Source organism: Hydra viridissima, unplaced genomic scaffold (genome assembly GCF_058129835.1).
Source record: "Hydra viridissima isolate aposymbiotic clone 2 unplaced genomic scaffold, HvirCarnegie_v1 scaffold_16, whole genome shotgun sequence".
Taxonomy (NCBI): domain Eukaryota; kingdom Metazoa; phylum Cnidaria; class Hydrozoa; order Anthoathecata; family Hydridae; genus Hydra; species Hydra viridissima.
In genome coordinates, this window is record NW_028324315.1 from 5974970 (window position 1) to 5994425 (window position 19456).

At 31.5% G+C, this 19456-nt stretch overlaps 2 protein-coding genes and 1 long non-coding RNA gene across 10 annotated transcripts in view; 1 reads left to right on the forward strand and 2 right to left on the reverse strand.

The window, feature by feature from the left end:
• LOC145182174 (uncharacterized) overlaps positions 1-19456 on the reverse strand; it is a 65482-nt gene that overhangs the window by 22933 nt on the left and 23093 nt on the right. The window contains exons 16-17 of the mRNA XM_090073596.1: positions 18378-18581; positions 7868-8795 (exon numbers count right to left, since the gene is read on the reverse strand). Coding sequence (XP_089929722.1) covers positions 7868-8795; positions 18378-18581 — 1132 coding nt within the window. The remainder of the gene's footprint in view (positions 1-7867; positions 8796-18377; positions 18582-19456) is intronic.
• On the forward strand, positions 1155-18887 carry LOC149877723 (uncharacterized). Of its 2 annotated transcripts, XR_016447753.1 has the most exons (4): positions 1155-1329; positions 14558-14692; positions 16614-16744; positions 18449-18887. It is a non-coding gene; the product is annotated as an uncharacterized LOC149877723 (long non-coding RNA). The 2 variants fall into 2 exon arrangements; XR_016447752.1 differs by lacking the exon at positions 1155-1329 and having other exon boundaries at positions 14511-14692.
• On the reverse strand, positions 10440-14072 carry LOC149877724 (putative ATP-dependent RNA helicase DDX4). 7 transcript variants are annotated; one of them, XR_016447748.1, is made up of 8 exons: positions 13984-14072; positions 13124-13191; positions 12529-12893; positions 12051-12314; positions 11425-11891; positions 10944-11213; positions 10737-10844; positions 10440-10647 (listed from the first exon to the last, which is right to left on the reverse strand). XR_016447748.1 is itself a non-coding variant. In XM_090073470.1 (8 exons), the coding sequence occupies exons 1-8, from the start codon at positions 13416-13418 to the stop codon at positions 10612-10614; spliced, it is 1629 nt and encodes a 542-aa protein (XP_089929596.1). In that variant the 5' UTR covers positions 13419-13739; the 3' UTR covers positions 10440-10611. The 7 variants fall into 7 exon arrangements, 2 of the variants coding, with proteins under 2 accessions (XP_089929596.1, XP_089929595.1); XR_016447747.1 differs by lacking the exon at positions 13984-14072 and adding an exon at positions 13372-13736; XR_016447749.1 differs by lacking the exon at positions 13984-14072 and having other exon boundaries at positions 12529-12666; positions 12756-12893.

Here is a 19456-nt window from a genome sequence, read left to right on the forward strand (position 1 = left end):
TACATACATACATACATACATACATACATACATACATACATACATATATAAATACATAATCAAAAAGTAAGAAAATGATTCTTACAAATTTTACACATCCATTTACTTTCTTTTCTCTTCCTATCTTTCTTCGTTAATTAAAACTTCATAAAATATTCTATAACATTAAAAAAAAATATAATGCTTTTAATTAATTTATACCAGTGTAAAATAAAGTTCTCAGAATTTTGGAAGTAAAAAAAAATACTGCTTAAAATAAAATTCTAAGAACTCAAATGTTTAGCGGAATTTCATTAACTGAAGCTTTTCATTCGTTTTAGGGGGTCAATGCTTGGTTGAGATAGGAAAACAATTATCGGTCGATGCAACAAAAATGCTTACTTATCTTTTTTACTTCTTAATGTCCTAAAGTTTAAAATTATTTTCGTTCAGAGTTTTTTCTCTAAATTTTAGTTTGATTTTTCTTTCTATGAAACTTTAAAAATGAATTCAGTGACGAAATTTATTTACGTTACGCTTAAACCTTTCACTGCACCGTGTTGTTCTAAATGTTTCACCGCACTGTACAATGTTAAGTGGAAATAAGATTTAATATAATTTTTTATTGGTTGGTTCTGGCTGGTTTTTTTTGCCGTTTAATTCACATTAAGAATGTTTGCAGTTTTTAAAGTTTTCATGTTTAAAAGTATAAAATACATAAAAGTAACAGGGTATTATGAGCATGCTAGTATAACCCTTTCTTTTCTGAGACAAAGCCTAGCGTCGTGCCTTAGAGTCCGAAAATGGTATTTGAAGCTGAAAAGAACAGCAGAACATTGAACTTATGAGTAAACTTTTAATTAATGTAAAGCATTAACAAGGTAGCATTGGATTTTTTATGCATTTAATCTTTTTTTTTTGGATGCAGCAGTTAAATCAAAATATATTAATTATTAGCTCTGCATCAATGGTTAAGCGTTAAAAAAAGTTTTTTTTAAAAAAAATTTGGAAACACTTTGCCAGGTTTAGTATAAGTGCATTTGATTATAAAAGCTGAATGGCTTAAAATATAGTATTGCTTTGAATTATTGTTCCCTGTTCAGACATGTAAATACTGATGCTTCAAATTATCGATTAAAGCTGTTTGAGTTCTGATTTGTTGTTGCTACATCTCTGAGGAAGTTAACTAGAAATACCATTTTACATTAGGAATTACACACATACAATACAAATTCCATTAAATTTGGAGTCGAATACCATTAAAAATTGAAGAGCTTTAACTCCTCTCAGGGGGTTGATTTGTTTTGACCAAGATTCTAATATAGACAATGGCTGACAGGATGAATACAGGTAATAGTTATTTCTCTTACTTTTAATCGCTTTTTCATTAACTAAATATCAAGGGATTTTTTAGATTAGTTTTAGATTAATATTGTTGTTCACTGCAATATTAATCTAAAACTAATCTAAATGAACAAAAAGTTAATTCCGTGACTAAATTCATAGTTTATCTGGGTTGGTTGGGTAATGAGTGAATTTATTATCTAATAAAATTACGCGAAATTTTTTTCGAGAATGTTCTAAGAAATCGATTACTTTTAACGGAATCGATATTCTTAATTGTTAACACCAATTTACTTGATGAATAAAAAATCAACTAAACTTTTTAAATAAGTAAAGAATGCTTAACACCAAACCCGGTATATGCCGAAAACTGAGCCCGAACATACGGTCATGAATTATGCCTGGTTGTTCCAAACACTGAAGGAATATGGGAAACGAACTTTTGCAACTTCCAAATTTAATTTGAACGTTTATTAAGAATCTTTTGAAGGGATAATGGACCTTTACTACCTTTCTCACTGGGTAACGTTGAAGTCATTAAACTTGGCTTCTTTTGTTTTACGTTTTATCCCTGCAAAATGGAGATGGAGACACCCTTTGTTGGCTGCTACGGTAAGTCCGTTTTGAGAATATACGTTTTTAAACTTGGATGTCGATTCTCAAAATTGTTTTTAGTTTTAGTTAGCTTTTTTCTGCTACAAGTTTACCTTTTATCACTTGGAAAGGTTTACTTCAAAATATTACATAATTTAATGTCCCGAATTCTTCAAAATATTTTATAGCTCATTCTTAGGTATAAGCAGTATATCTGGTCTGTTATTCTTTTTAAAGTTTCACTTTTTTTTATTTGCTTTTGTTTGCAAGTTTATCCCTCTTAAACAAAGATAATTAAAAATAAATAAATTTGGCAATTTTACTTTTTAATGCTGGTCAAATTTAACGAACAATTAACTAATTTAACCAACAATAAGTAATTCAACCAACAATTAACTAGTTATAATATCGGTTAAAAATAGAAATAGTTAATTGAACTTAGATCTAAATATTAGTTCAAAACAATTTACGTCATGCAATAAAAAATAAGTTGGTCATAATTGGTATAGATCCAAGTTCAGTATGAGAAAAGTTGTCGGTTGAAACCTAAATTATGTAGTTTCTACAGTTTTGGAATTTACAAAAGTAGGTCTTAATACCGGTGATTATTCTAAATAATACCGGTGATTATTCTAAATAATTTCTCGAGTTAGTTTTCGAGTATCAGTAATATAGCGGTTTAGGATCAAGTAGTTTTCAAGTGTCCGAATTTGTTTGAAACAAAATAGAAAAGAGCTTTGAGAACACCTGTTTTTCAAGAGTTTGACTTAGCTTGACTTAGCCATACTTCAACTATAGTTTTACTACGTTTTGATTATCATCACCAATACTTTTGCAACTGCTTCTGCTTATGGATGTCAACCCTATCTCTTTCCACCCTTTCCTTCTTCCCCAAATAACGGTTGACTGTGCAAACTCTTGTATCAGCGTTAGTGAAAAATCATTGACTGCACACTTGCACACCCAAAAGCGCACCAATTGTTTTCTGTTTCTAAAAAAAAAAGGATGTTTTATGCCTTTTTTCATGCATGCACATTATTATACCACATGTCAACCATTAGTCGCAATTACTTTTAGCTAATACCTATGATTATAGTTTGTTACTACTTTGGATTATTGTTTGCTAATTTTTTATTACCGATGCCAACTCTCGCTTTAAAAGGAAAAAAGATAATGACTGTTTAAGCACTGGTCTACACATTTTACTTTACCATGAGACACCTTCGAGTTGACCAACCTCAAACTCTGTGATACCATCTACCACAATGAATACTGCGATGTCAATCGTCTCAGATTCAAGAGTAAAATTTGCTGAAGTCTCAACCCATCACCATATTTACAGAGCTTCATTCCACCGCCATTTACTCATCACGGTTTACTTGGTGGTGGCTGACTATTCATTTAGGCGGAAAGGCACATTTTCTAGTGGCTTCAAATGCTATGCTAGAAGCAAGTTGACAGGTGCGCACAGTCTCATACTGTAGGGTAACATTATTAAGTAAACAGTTTGGTGTTGCACTGCTGTCGGTGTTCATGATAACCTGTGACCGATCAGCAAAGATAATCTCATACTCAAGTAGATAGCCGAATGAGCTGTGACAGAAGGGTTCTCTGATAATTAAGAAAATTTTCGGGTATACAAAATTGATATCGGTTATTGCTTAATACTGTGGCAAGGGTGGAATTAAGTCTAGCAGAAGCCGCAGCATTTGAACAATTCCGGAGCAGAATTAAAATTTCTACCCCCAGTCTGATTGTTAAAATCCTTTTGGAACCTTGGCATAGTAGCGTTTGTAGTTTTATTAGGTGCTTTTCTCAAACTCGCCAAGGTGGCCAGGTGGTGTAGGAATTTGATGGTTTTTGATCTTCCACTGTTTCATCGTTTTACCCTTGAGGGGTAAATTGATGAAACAGTGGAAGATCAAAAACCATCAAATATTCAAGATACAAGTCTCAAGAAGTTATTGCTTAGAAGCGTAAACTAATGCGGATTAAAGCTAGATCCAGAGAGTATTGTAATTAGTTGACTAATATCTCAAGATGTCTTGGTAAAAACATCAGTAGATCGTACAACACCTCATTGTAGTTTTATACTTGAAAAGCTTGTATGCAAAACATTTGGAGTAAAACTAGAAATGCGAGTACTAGCACGCCAAAGGGGCGCAGTTTTTCTCGCATTAAGAAAGTTTCCGAAAAGTTTTATGTAAATCGTGGGAGTAAAGTTTTCAGTGGGTGTAAAACTTAACATTTCAGCTAAAGATATGAATATGGTAGAAATTACAATCAAAAAAGGACCGCTGAACCACTAAACAGAAAAGCACAACAAGCAAAAATACAGCGTATAGAAGATATTTCAATAGAAAATATCGATGTAACTAGGGAAAATGTTGCAGAGAATGTAACTACGGTTGAGCGAGATACTGAGAGTCTTGCAAATTCCGAAGAAAGTAAGCTATTAAAACATTGATTAGGAGAATGCAAGAATAAAATATCCGCATTAAAAGATTGCTTAGTGGACTTAAAGCACTGAAATTAGGTTATATGAAAAAGTGCACCAATTAAGAACTATGGAGGATGATGGGGAGCGTATTAATGAGGTTGTGGGAAAGCAGGAGAAAATGAATATTGAGAAAGTTCATAATAGAGTTAGTGGAGCAAATAGCAAACTAGAAGCATGATGTGTATTGCATTGAAGCATCCAATTGTAACAGGCAAGAATGGTTACACTGTTTCGTCCTTAACGTCACTCCATCATACCGAAGTTTTGATGAAACCTTTTTCCATATTCATTGCTGATGTTGTCAAGGAAACTAGAACGAGGTAAAGGCAAATCGAGCTTAAAAAGTCTAGTTATTTCGTCGTAACTTTCTTTCATATGAACAGAATTTAAAACTTGTTTTGATGAAAATAAAACTTACTTAATGCAATAAAACAGCTTTTAAGCTGCTACTGGGAGAGTCGATAAAAAGTCGACAGCGTGCTAATTGCTGAAGTACATTAAACTATAAACTTTACATTAAAAAAATTTAATAATAAAGTAAAAATAAAAAGTTAGGTTACATTAAAAAAAGTTATCCTCCATCTCAAAGTATTTAACAAGTTATCTGTGTCTACGACGACAAAGATATCAGAGTAAAAACTGCAGTTATTGTTTCACTTTTGAGTCCATTTTCATGAAAAAAAATTTCTAAAGAAACTTTTTTATAGAAGTTTTCTATAGAAGTTCGAATATAACTTTATAGGAGTTTTTTATAGACACTTAATACAAAAATGCCTTCAAAATCATTCTTTCCAAAACCATTTTATAAAAAGTTAATCGAACGTGAAGCTAAACATTTCTCTGTACTGAAATATAAAAATATTTATGCATATACTGCCCATGCTCAGGCCACACTCACTGACCGTCTTTATATAAACAAATACTTTTGTTCTAATCAAACTCCTAAACAAGCTTTGACAAAGTTAAATGTGATCACGTGTGGACATCTAGAGAAATGCAAGTCAAGTAAGGTTGGCTATGATGAACTTTACAAATGACTTAAAAGATCAATGACCAGTAGTAATGTTGTTTCTCATATTTCAGAATGTCAAAGGTTTTAAAATGTCATTGGTTTATATTAGGACGTAAAGGTTAAAGTAGGGAATGTCCGGGTCCCGATAGGAACCGAACGAGTCCCGACCCGAACGGGTATCGGACACCGATAAAAGCTAAAAATAGTTTTATCGGACTCCGATTACCCGAACGGGTATTAACCGATAACGCCGATAAAATCGGGTAGTCGAACTTTTTCATACCCGACTCGATTCAATCTTTCGAGTAATTTAAATAATCGGTTCCCGAAAGTTATTGATCCTATCGGTTCCCGAACCCGATTACCCGAACGGTTCTGTCGGCTATTCTGTGAAAAAGGTCCATTTTGTTTAAAGATAATTGATATTTCTTAAAAAGTTACCAAAGTGGAATATAACCGTAATAATCGCAATAATTACATTTTCACATTGCCTTTTGGCACTTAAACAAAATTTAATATATTTCCTTGTGCTTTTCACGCCATCCGTTTGGCAAAATTACTTTATCTCACCCTTTATTTGAAATGCTCGACTCTGATTGGTTGTTACAAAAAACCCAAGGTAAGCCAAAACCAGTAAAAGCGATCGTAAAGCATTATTGTGTTTCAAAATTATTTCCTTTTCCGTTTCTTGAAATAATGTTGAAAAGGTTGTAATTTAAAAATTTTGAATTTAAAATTCGGACGAGCGTAAAAGAGAAAAGCAGTTCAAAAATGTTTACTAGCCAGTCAAGTGCTCAGTCATCATAAGGTCTAGGCGATGTTGATACTGAAAACAAATAAGGAAATGATCGTGAAAAAGAAAATCCAACTATCTTCAGATTTAGATGCCTGCCTCCTCAGCGAAGCCGAAAAACCAGGTAATACCTTGCTAATTAGTTTAATTTCCTTGTTTAGTGCCTGTAAATTTTACACAGGGTGCTAACTGCTTTCCAGCATTTCTTAAAGTTGAAAAAAATCCAGACAAGTTGTCTTTCTGGCTGCCAACCACTTGGATCCTTGTTACAAATGTGAGTGAAAAATCATTTTAAAATATTATTAGTCAAAAGTTACAATGTAACTGGCTGTAGTCTACTTTTGTGCAAGTATTAGGACACAAAGTCAGTAAAAGTTGGTTAAAGTATGAAAAGTCTGACCATCTGCCCTTAAACTCTTTTTGCCCATGAAAGCCTAGCTTTTTAAATTCTCAAAGCGCTTGTTCAGCGCTGCCAGCCAGACAGAAACGAAGGGAAGAAATCGTATGGATCCTCTGAAAGCTGAAAAACTGCTCTTTATCAAGAGAAACAACTAGTTTGAGAGAAAAATATTGTTCAGAAATTAAGAGCTCTTCATCAATTCCAAATGAGGACCCGAATGATGACATCGAGGAAGCCCCTGTTGACGCAATTAAGATTATGGACATGTATGACATTGAAAAAGACAAAGAATTTGTCGAAAATGATTTTTTAAAATTTGGTTCAGAATTCTTCCAATTTATTTCTTGCTAAGAAACTCATGAAAACAGTCTCTGAATCAGTGCATCCTTAAACTTTAAATGCTTATTTGTAATCAGTATTAGGTAAAAATTCTAAGGTGAAATGCTACACTTACCAGTGTTTTATTTCTATGATGACTAAGGCAACTAGTGTGTTTAGAAAGTTAACTTTTGGTACCAAAACTGCATACATTTTCACATCATTTAACCTCTTTCATTTACTCATGTTGTTTAATTAACTGTGGACTTTGATTAAATACTCATTAATTAACTCCCTGCTTAAGTAAATTAAATTTAGTACATTTTTTAAATTTTACATTATACATTTCACAGAATTAGTGAATCCATTTTTTTGTAAAAAACTGAATTCCGGATTTTCGGAATTACAGGAGATGAAATCCGGAATTCCGGTTTAATTCCGGAATTATTATAGAAGAATTTAAAAAATATAAAGAAAAGAAAGTACATTATTTTTTAACATAAATGTATTTAGTTCAAAACAATAAAATTAAAACAAATTACAAAATAAGGAAATATTTCATATTAAAATTTTTTTGAACTACATAAATAAAATTGCAAAATGAAAGTTCAATTTTCATTTTGATTTTTGAAAAAGCTTCTTAAAAAGCACAAAGTATCCAATGTTTTGTCGTTGAGCCTTGATCGAATTTTTGTTGAAAATGCTCCTGCAGCGGAAAAAGCGCGCTCTGACTCAAAACTAGTTGGTGGAATTGTTAATAAACTTTTGTAAAGATCTTCCAAAAGCATTCCGCGGGATCCCCCTTCATCCCAAAATTTCATTTCACTGCGAATTTCGGAATGAACCGATGATTTTTGTAGAACTTTTGACCGTGATTCCGAGAGTGATTCCTTTATCTTTTGCTGAAGAATTTCCTGCAAAGATAACTGAGTTTCCAATGATTCGATAGTTTTTCGTCATCCATTTTAGTAGACTCAGATACTGTCGGGTCTATTTCTAATGCTACTTCACCACTAAGTCTTTGGATTACGGATATAATAATTTTGGTTATTTCAGTTTTCGAGCGACGCAAAATGTTCTTGTGAATTTTGGTTTTACCCCCATTATGAAAATATTGAAGAACATCGGATACCACAGTTCTTCTTCGATTAATTTGAACTTCAAACTCTTTTTTCATTTCACGGCTAATTTCTTCATTCTCATCAAAATTTTCTAACACAAACGTAAATGTTGCATCCGCAGAAAGTAAATTTGCATCAGCACGGCATAACGCGTCTACGGTTAATTTTATAGGCTTCAAATTTCTAGAAACTGTAGATATTATATTCCATTCTGAATCATTCAAAAATGTATCCGCTTTGATATCAATTATTGCCTTTTTTATTGAACTTTTCAAAAGATTAAAACGTTCTAACATGGAGATCAGGCTACTCCATCTAGTCTTCGAATCAAGCAATAGCTGCAATTCCTTTCCATGATCTTCCTTCCCATGTTTTTGCAACACTTCATTTTTTAAAGGGGAACGTCGAAACATTCGAACAATTACCCGAGCTTTCATGATTACATTTCGCAATGTAAACTTTTCAGTAATTTCTACATCACATTCATTTCTCGTCCCCACTTGCATTCCTTCATCATCACTTAAATCTTCTTCATCAGAGTCCAGATCTAGGACACTCTCATAATCATCTTCATCTACCTCTTTCTCTGTTTGTTTGTAGATCACATTTACAATTGCAATCTGAATTGCATGAGCAAAACACAAAATTTGTTCACATGGTAATAATCTACCCACTTTTTGCATCATAGAAGCACCATCAGTTACAATACACGAAATATCGTTCCTTATATTTAACTGAAATGATTCTAACTTGTTCTCTCACAATTTTACACAATTTTCAGCCGCAAATCGACCATTAATTCGAGAAAGACCCAAATTCCAGATATTTTTCGACCCATAAACGTTAACATTCATATAACGTCTATTTCGAGAGGACGTCCACTCGTCCAATGTTAGACTAAAGCACAAATTCTTTTTTAATTGATTAATTTCAGCAATTTGCAATTGTTTAATTTTTTTAGTATAATCCATCACGACTTTCTGTATGCTGGTGGGTGATTTTGGAATATCACCGAATCCACGCATTGTTAAACATTTTCTTAAATCGTTTGACGTACAAAAAACACGAAACGGTAAACCATCAGAAGCAATCCTTCTAGCTACTACGGCAGGAAAAGTTTCATCTTTTTTTGACTTGTAAAAATTAATGATCGTGTTCGTTTTTCTGGTTGTGCTCACAACACTATCGTTACTGTCAGATGTAGAAGCTGTTGTATTTTCATCAAACTTTCGCTTGTTCAAAACTGTGTTGTGTTTAGAACGAAGATGTGTGTGCATGGGAGTTGTACATCCACCCAATATCTTTAAAACTTGCTTGCATAGCATGCATTTCGCCAAGTTTTTGAAACATAAAATTAATATAATGACTTACTTTGTCTGCTCTGCATACAATTTAATTTCTTAATGTTAATATTTCATTAAAAAAAAATTTTTTAATGCATTTGCAGTAGCCTAAGCCTACTAAAATTTAAATTTTTTGAATTTATAACAATGAAAGTACACAATGCTGCCATCTATAGTAAAAGTTCTTCTAAATTCGAAATTCTAAAAATTTCAAAAAAAAACTTTTGTTTTGTTTTTATATCATGTATTTATTCCGTTTTAAAAATTTTAACTTTTATTACTAAAAACTGTTGTATTATACTACTGAGGATGACAACTTTGTTGTTGAAAAACGTTTTTAGTAATAAAAATTAAAATTTTTAGAACGGAAGAAATACATAATATCAAAACAAAACAAAAGTTTTTTTTGAAATTTTTATATAAACAGTTCTAAATAACTTCAAAAATAAAATAAGAATTAAATAATCGAACTTCTAAATTCGAAAAATCCGGAATTTGCGTTTTTGAATTCCGGATTTTTAAAAATTCAAAATATGACGGAATTTCGGAATTCCGAAATTCCGAAATCCGGATTTGGATTTACTACACAGAATCTTCCAAAGATGCTAAAATTACCGTAAGCAATAACTCGTAGTAAAAAGTTAGTACTTTTAGAATTTTCGCAATTTTTAAAAATTTTTTAATAAGTTTCGGGATCCGAACGGTGATAAAGCCAAAAACCGAACGGGTTCGGGTTTTCGGGTAATAAAAAAAGTTCAATACCCGAACGGGTACCCGATAATTTATCGGTTACCGTTCCTTAGCTGTCGGTGCTCGATAACCCGTTTGATCATTGTTTCGGGTTATCGGGATATCGGGTATTTAACGGGTCTATAACCGAACGGGTTCGGGATCCGAAAATTTTTTGCGGATCCCGAACCCGTTCGGGTATAGACCCGTTAATCACCCGATATCCGGGTTCCGTTAACATTTGATTAACAATTAAGGGCCAGGAGAAAATGATTCGAGACTTAATTACAATCCAATAGGCTTAAGTGAGACCTAAATAGTCCTTAGACTTAGATAAATCCAAAGTACAACTTCATATAATTTTACATTCATACAGTTTTTCATTATAGTTTTAAAAAAGAATACAGCACCACACTCATTTAAAAAAAGTATTTGAAAACAATTTGTCAACGATTCACCTGAAATTGATGTCGACCAATCAGGAAGATCCCACTGGATAGATTTGCTTAGACACCTAGGGAAAAATAATATGTTCTTCAAACTTGATTAGCTAAAGCCTTCCCTTCCCTACAAAAATAAATTTAATTAAAAAAGTTATTATACCTTTTTTCTGGTATCTTTTGCCGAAAATATTTCCGCTCTGGGCCCGTATTCCGTTCCTAGACATTTCTCTGCAATTTCTTCGAGCCATTCTGGAACATCTTTCTCGGACTAATAATTAAACTTTTGTGTTAAATGCAAACACAATTCTTAGTGAAAAAAGTAAACGAAATAAAATGCGAGATTTTCACAGAAAACTAAGAAACTTGCCACAGATATATTTTTACTAATCCTCTCGCAATTTGATCATCTCGGCGCTCAACAAAGAAGGATATAGACTTTCCTCTGTTACCAGCTCTTCCCGTTCGTCCGATTCTATATATGTAAGTTGATACATTGCGAGGCAAATCGTAATTGATTACGGTTTTCACTTCTTCAATATCTAGACCTCGTGCTGACACGCTTGTGCACACCATTATAGGCTTTATACCAGAGTTAAAATGATGCAATCCGTACTCTCGATCCGTTTGACTTCGATCTCTAAAGTAGTTTTAAAGGATTAGATTTTTGTTAAGACTGCAATGTTTAAAACCCGTCAGTCTTTTGGATTAAAAACGAAGATCTCGTATTTAATCCAAAAAAAAACAAACAGCAAACTATCTGCTAGTAATCAATACGCCAAACAAAAACGTCGTCAACTAGCAACCAAACATGATTAAGAAACACAACTTTTGAAAAATACAATCAATACTTGTGAAATACGGTCACTTGGAAGCCGCATTGGCACAAAAACTTAGACAAACTTGTTTCTTTTTTCGTTTCCACAAATACAATTGTTTTACTCTTTTCTTTTACTTCTTCGACTAAAATGTCAATAAGCATTTTTGTCTTTGGTGTGTTCTGCTGAACTTTTATCAAACGCTGATCAATCAAACCTGAGGATCCATCAACTTTGCCCACACAGAGAAAAACAAAGTTATTCATAAATTCCTTGAGGATTTGTGTAAATTTTTTTCTCTTACTTTTTCTATGTTTATTGTTTACAGCAGCGCGGAGATCGATCACCTCTTCAGGTAACGTAGCACAAAATAAAACCGTCTGTCTTTCTTCTTTAGATGGTAAAAGCTCGTTTATCTCTGTAAGGTCAAAAATGAAGTTACTTCCCAGCATATGGTCTCCCTCATCCAAAACTAATAGTTTGATAGTGGATAACAAAGTCTATGGTCAAGTTTAAGTAGATGTTAAATTATTTTAGGAACAACAAACTACGATAAATATATCTTAATTTACTAGTTTAATAATATATAACATTTATTAACAGCTTTCAACACAGTTTTAAAATATTATTTTGTTAAAAAAAATGCATTCAATTCATACCTTATTTAGTTTAAGTAAATGCAAAACTCGACCCGGTGTACCAACTAGTATGTCGAAGCCAAGATTAACGTCACGTCGGTTTTTTTCTACATTCGTTCCACCGTACACGCAACAACACTTAATACTGGTTTCTTTGGTTAATTGTTTGATGTCTTGATAAATTTGAAGTGCAAGCTCACGAGTTGGTGTAAGTATAAGAGCATAAGGTCCTTCATTTTTGCTTCTTGATAAAATCTTTGCAAAGATTGGTAATAAAAAAGCTGCCTGTAAAAAAACGTTGATGAAAACTTACTATTTAAAAACTTTATTAACGTTTCTTTTGTGATTACACAAAGCAAAGTTAATAAAGTTTTTTTATTTATTAGATAAATAATTTTATTACTTAGAAATAAACTTTAAAAGTTTGTTAAAATTCATTTTTTTCATTAACTAAATAAAAATAATAGTCAATAAAATTCTTTATAGTTCTTATGTTTACCATTTTCCATGAGCCTGTTTGAGCACAAGCCACGAGATCTAAACCTGCCATCATGAACGGAATGGCATGTTTTTGAACCGGTGTTGGTTTCTTGTAAAATGACTTATCAATTATCAATGGAGGTAACTCTTTCAGAACCTGAAATCTTCCGATTGAGTCAGGTAAACGCACATCGTCTGGTTTAGAAATATATACATTTAAATTATCGTAAGTGTGAAAAAACATACCTGGTTGTCGAATATACCTATCATCTAGTAATGATTTATTGCACTTGCAGTCTCTCATGCATTTAGAACACCGTTCGTGACAAACAAAGCATTTAGTGTCCTTGCAACTTAAATTTGGACATGTCGACAAATTCAATCCTAAAATATTATGCAAAAACGTTCGGTTCTCGTGAGACATATTTTAGTAAACGAGTTTCTCAACGTAAGCAAGAAGGCAGTAACATAGCAACACAGGAAGAAAAACATTTCTTTTTTTTTTTAAATATTCCTGGTGTCTAATTTTAAAAGCATCCTTAAATTTTTCAAGAACTCATTGTTTTAAACATCTGTTTAAAAAAAAATTTACAAACAAGAGGGGGCAAATGTACCTTCAAGAAGGTTAACTAAATCATTCTCATCCATTGTTAGAGGTTCAACTCTGTGAGACACGTTGATTCTAAAGAAGGAAAAAAATAATGTAAAAAAATCTTAAAACAATCAACAAAATATTAAAGCTTAATGTTTTTCTTACACTATATATACAATATGATTATGGGTTACAGTATTAATGAAAATTCAAGTTCAAGAAATCTTATTTGAAAACAATTTGTTCAAACGCGTGGTGTTCATTACAAACCTGAGAGCCAAAACGAAACGCGTCACTGTGTTAAATGATTTAATCATAAGATGTAAGTGATTAACTTTAAATTTGGAGTTTGATTTGAACTTAAAATTTTTGTTTAAAAGTCGAAGACGCGTTGAGAAGCTGGAGCTGGAGCAAGACTTCTTTTGGACAGCTGATCAATTAATCATTACATTTAAAACTACAGTGTAGAACTTTAGTAAAAGAATTCAGCAAATACAGTCATCATGCGCACCGTGTTGGTGGCAATATATTATCAACATGTGTTTGATCACTTTAGTTAGCACATAAACTAAAAATGTATTTTTTTAGTTCTAACTTTAGAAAGCTATAATTTATTTTGTTGTACCAACGCATTTATTTAACATGTATCACTTTTTGACGGTTCATTTTTAAAAATGCTGTCGTTTTTGAGTTTATTAAACAATTTAAAAAATGTTTATCGAATAAATACAACAAAAATAACAAATTTGCTTATAATGCTGTTAACAAAAAAGGTATTAGAAAATTATTTAGAGTTTTTAAATATTAACGAAGATACCTTTGTTAAATTCATCGAACTGTTACAAAATGATTTTTTAAAATTTTACTGATCAACCAACTTACTTTCTTTCCTCTTCCTCGGCTTTCTTTCCTTAACTAAAACTTCAAAAAATCTTTAATACCATTTTTAAAGATTAATGATGATAATAAATATTTACATTGAGCGTAAGACAAAATTCTAAGAATTCTAAAACTATGTATTGCGTAACATAAAATTCTAAGAACTCCTAATCAGCGGATTTTCATTGGCTTAAGGTTTTCATTCGTTTTAGGGGATAATTTAAACATCTTTGAGATATCACAAGCTATAGAATTTGATTTACTATGCATTTCAGCTTTTCTTGGATGCAGCAGCTAAATCCAAAAGTCACTTTTTTAGCTCTGCATCGATGGTTAAGCGTTAAATGAAATTTTTTTTATTTTAAATTTAGAAAAACTTTGCCAGATTTAATGTGAATGCATTGGATTATAAAAGCTGAATAGCTTAAGATATAGTGATATTTTGGATTGTTGCTCTGTTTAAACAAAACGTTAATACTGGTGCTTAAGAATATCGATTAAAACTGTTGAAGATCTGATCTGGTAGGATCTGATAGGATCTGATAGGAAGTTAACAAAACATACCTTTTTAATTTAGAAATCACACAATACAAATTCCATTAAATTTGGAGTCGAATACCATTGAAAATTGAAGAGTTATAACTCCTCTCAGGGGGTTGACTTGTTTTGACCAAGATACTAATATACATAATGGCTGACTGAATGAATGCAGGTAATAGTTATTTCTCTCCCTTTTAATCGCTTTTTCATTAATCAAATAACAAAGGATTTTTTAGATACGTCTTAGATTAATACCGTTGTTCACAGCGATAAATAAGCTAAAAGTTATTACCCTGATGAAACTCAAAAAATATCAAGGTTGGTTGAATATCAAGTGAACTTATTATCTATTTAAATTACGTGAAATTGTTTTCGAGGATATTCTAAGAAATCAATTCTTTTTAACGCATTCAATATTCTTAATTGTTAACAGGAATTTACTTGATGAATAATAAATCAACAACTAAGCTTTTTAAATAAGGTAACCAAGTTTAACACTACGGATGTGCAAAACCGAAAACTATATTTGCCGAAAACTAAAAAGAATGTTCGGTCGTGAATTATTCCGTTTCAATTAGATTTATATATTTAGAGGATATCTAATTAAAGGAATCATTAAAAATATGTTAATTATAATAATAAAAAAATATTTATAACTACAAATGAAACTATAATTTGATATAAAAATATAAGTTTGACTTTTTTACATGGAGTGTTTCAATAAACTGTCCACGTCATCATTTATTAAAATACCATTATTTTGAAGCATCTAAAAATACACGGTGCATAGGAGCATGCTCTAAGACCTTGCAACACATCCCCAGAAAGTTTATTTTTTGATTATCATGAGAAAACTTTTCCTCATTCAAAAAGTGTAAAAGAACTTTTTTTTTTTGTGGGAGCCTAGGGAGAAATAACATTTTTAGGGGAAATTTTGAGCCCCGTAGCTTTGTTGTTCAAGATAGGTAAGAGGATACTGAATTTCCTTTATTACCAGCTCGTTTCTGTTCGTCAAACTCAATATACAGTAGCGTGCAAAAGTTTATAAACAACTAAATTTTCCTTGTTTTTTCGTCATAACACATGATATACATGATAAATTCATGATCATATATCCATAAACTTTCTTGGCTAATTAAAACTTCAAAAACTCTTTCATCATTTAAAAAAATTAATGTTGGTAATTCAATAATATTTACATTGAGTTATCGTAACTTAAAGTTCAAAGACGCTAACGTTGAGCGGAATTTGATTGGCTGAAGCTTTTTATTCGGTTTAGGGGTGATACCTCAAACAAATTTTGGAACTAATAATCGGCTGATGCAACAAATATCTTTTAAATCCATACAATTATATTTTTTTACTGCCTAATATAAGGCTAAAAGTATTAAATTAATTTTAAATTATTTAAAGTGAAATTAAAGTGAAATTCTCTGAACCTTGGTTGATTTTCCTTACTATGAAACTTTAAAAATGAACTCCGTGACGAAAAACTATTTACGTTACAGGTAAGTTTTCATTTCACCTGATAATGCAGTGCCAAGTGGAAATAAGATTTAGGTGTTATTTAAAAAGCTGAAACAAAAATTTATTAGTTGTTGCTGTTTGATTTTTTTCGCAGTCAATTTTTAATTCACATTAACAATGTTTTTTTTAAAGTTTTCATATTTAAAAGTATAAAATACTTTTAAATATTAATCGAAGCTGAAAGGAACAGCAGAACATTGAAATTATAATTAATGTTCTAGTTAATTTAAAGCATTAGCAACGTAACATTTGATTCACTATGCATTTCAGCTTTTCTTGGATGCAGCAGCTAAATCATAAAGTCACCTTTTCTAGGTCTGCATCGATGGTTAAGCGTTAAATGAAGTTTTTTTCTAAAAAAATTTGGAAACACTTTGCCAGATTTAATGTGATTACATTTGATTATAAAAGCTGAATGGCTTAAATTGTAGTGATGTTTTGAGTTATTGCTGTATAGATAAACTGTAAATACTGATGCTTCAAATTATTGATTAAAGCTGTTATAGATCTGATTTGTTGTTGCTACATCTCTGAGGAAGTTAACAAAAAATACATTTTTAATTTAGAATTACAAATTATTCCATTAAATTTGGAGTCGAATACCATGGAAAATTGAAGAGTTTTAACTCCTCTCAGGGGAGTTGATTTGTTTTGACCAAGATACTAATATAAACACTGGCTGACTGAATGAATACAGGTAATAATTATTTCTCTCCCTTTTAATCGCTTTTTCATCAACTAAATATCATGGGATTTTTTAGATTAATATTGTTCACTGCGATGAAAAAAAAGTCAATTCCTTGATCAAATTCAAAGTATATCAGGTTTGGTTGGGTAATAAGTGAATTTATTATCTAATAAAATTACGCGAAATCTTTTTCGAGAATATTCTAAGAAATCGATTACATTTAACGGATTCAATATTCTTAATTGTTAACACCAATTTTTACTTGAATAATAAATAACGATGAATAAATCAACAACTAAACTTTTTAAATAAGTTAACAAAGTTTAACTCTTAAATCAAAAGTTGTTAAATTACTCAAAAAAAGTGTGCAGCTTGAAAAACACCGAAATGGTGTTAATTTACACCGTTTTGGTGTTTTTTTCATGCTGCACACCTTTTCAGTGTTAATTTACATCTGGCTTTATATTACTATTATTTATATTTTTTATATTATTATTTATATTATTTATAACTAGATTATAAAGTTACAAATACACTTAACTTGCATCAAAAAGGTGTGCAGCAGTTTTAAACAACTCACATCTCTAAAAAGTGTAAAACAAAAAGTAACTAATAACAACTACAGTGCATTTACGTAGCTCATCATCTATTTACATAGCACATAAAATGGTATGTTCTGGTTATGTTCTACTCACTAAAAAAAGAATTCTGTCTTAAAAAGGTCTTTACTGTACAGTTACATACAAAGATTTTGAGTTGATTTGCCTTTATTGATAAAGGAAGATTTTTTTTAAAACATCAAAATTTCCCAGAATAATCTTGAACTTGAAGAAAACTACAAGTTACATGCTTAAAAAAAACAAAAAAACAGCGATGGGAAGTGCCTAGGTGACTCAATGACGTCTAAACAATGTCCTGAACGTCTCCGGTTATCATACGGAATTCACTTCTCATCAAACGTTACGATTCGATCCAAGAAACCCTTTCTTGGATCGAATTTTGGTTGTGCAGAAGCAAAGAAGAACAAACCTCAAAACGTGACAACTTCTGTAGATTGTTCAAGTCATGGGCACCCACTTTTCAAGGTTTTTCACCTTTGTGAAACAACTTGATGACTCACTCCCAGCTCTTCCGCGATCCCCCGAACCATTTGGGAAGGGTTGGCTTCCACCAGGGTCCTCAGATCCTCGCCCTGGATTAATGTAGGCCGACCGCTATGGGGCTCACCATGAAGGCTTAATTCTCTAGAACGAAATTTCGTAAACCAACGCTGAATGGTGCGTTCACTGACACTATTGACCTCAAATGCCTGGTCAATTTTTCTAGCCGCCTCGGCAGTAATTTGTCCCAATTTAAACTTATACAAAAAAGTTGACCAAAAATCGCCCACTGACATTGTATAATATTTAGCTAAAAAACAGAGAAAATTAAAACGTATATAAAAAATAAATAGCATCATCAGAAAGAGCGTTCAATTTTGCATCAAATATAAAAAAATATAAAACTTTACTACTGTGTGTGTGCTATATAGGAATATATAACAATTTTTTAAATATTCCTATATAACACACACACTTAATAAAGTTTTAATCTTAAAAGAGTTTTCTATTAGTTATAGTTAAATGTTTTATATATTACTTACTTTCACTGAAAAGATTTTGCAGTGTTTTGCAGGTGATAGGCTCCTCCTAAAGTTCTTAAACTTTTTTGTAGGAAACCTAAGCCACATTGAACCATCTCCATTGATGTCTGTGAGGGTTGAAGGAATATGTGGTGATATTTTAGTAGTCAAAGAAACCAATGGTGGTGAAGTAGATGAAAATATTGCACTGCATGTGTTTCCAGTCTCAATTGTATTACAGAAAAAAAAAAAGATGCTGAGTTAATAACTAGATTAACATAAAAAGCTAATTATGCAGGAAGAAACTTAGACTCTGATCAAACAAGAACTTCAATTGGGGCTTATAAAAAAACTCCAATTAAGCTCTAACAAAGAAAACATAGCCCAAAAATAATTGCTCCATTTAATCTAAATTTGTTTTCAAATTGCTAAAATCATATTATTGTTTGGATTCCAACGTAATCAATACTTCCATAAGAGTATTTAGATATATAGAGAATTTCATGTGTAGCAAATTTTGCTAATATACACACAAAAAATGTGCTAAAGTTGCCAAACACAAAAATAAATATACGCAGAGGCTTGGTCGGGAAACGAGAGCGATCGCTCTCGAAAACTTACCACAGAGATAATATTTAGTTGTAAAAAACTGGCCAGATTTTTTTAGTTGTTTTAAGAACATTTCAAAAAAAAAAAAAAAAAAACACAAAAAAGATTTTTGGACCGATGCACAGTGGGCCAGAATTCACTTTTACTGGACAAAGTTCGTAACTAATTTAATATTAGAGCTATATTCACTAAAATTAGTATGAGTACTAATATGATGTCTGCGCTTTTTATGAAGGTAATATTTTTTTATTTCGTTGCTATGGATACCTTTATTTTGCTTAGAAACAACCTATTTTTGTTATCTGCAAATATTTTATAAGTGTTATATTCACTAAATTTGTCATGAGTACCAATATGAAATCACACTTCTTACAAAAGTGATAATTTTTTAAATTTAGTTGCTATGGATACTTATATTGCTTAGTTTCCGGATACTTTCCTTAGTTACAAAGTGGTAAATTGATATTTGAATATTTTGTCGGATTTTTGAC

What these genes read in the sequence shown, in the direction of transcription:
- LOC149877724 (XM_090073470.1), bottom strand. Translation starts at nt 13,418, where the DNA reads ATGATTAAATCATTTAACACAGTGACGCGTTTCGTTTTGGCTCTCAG. An exon ending in CGTTTCGTTTTGGCTCTCAG is followed by an intron (nt 13,192 to 13,371) that starts GTTTGTAATGAA and finishes TTCCTTCTTTAG; the next exon opens with AATCAACGTGTCTCACAGAG. An exon ending in CAAGTGACCGTATTTCACAA is followed by an intron (nt 11,214 to 11,424) that starts GTATTGATTGTA and finishes AAACTACTTTAG; the next exon opens with AGATCGAAGTCAAACGGATC.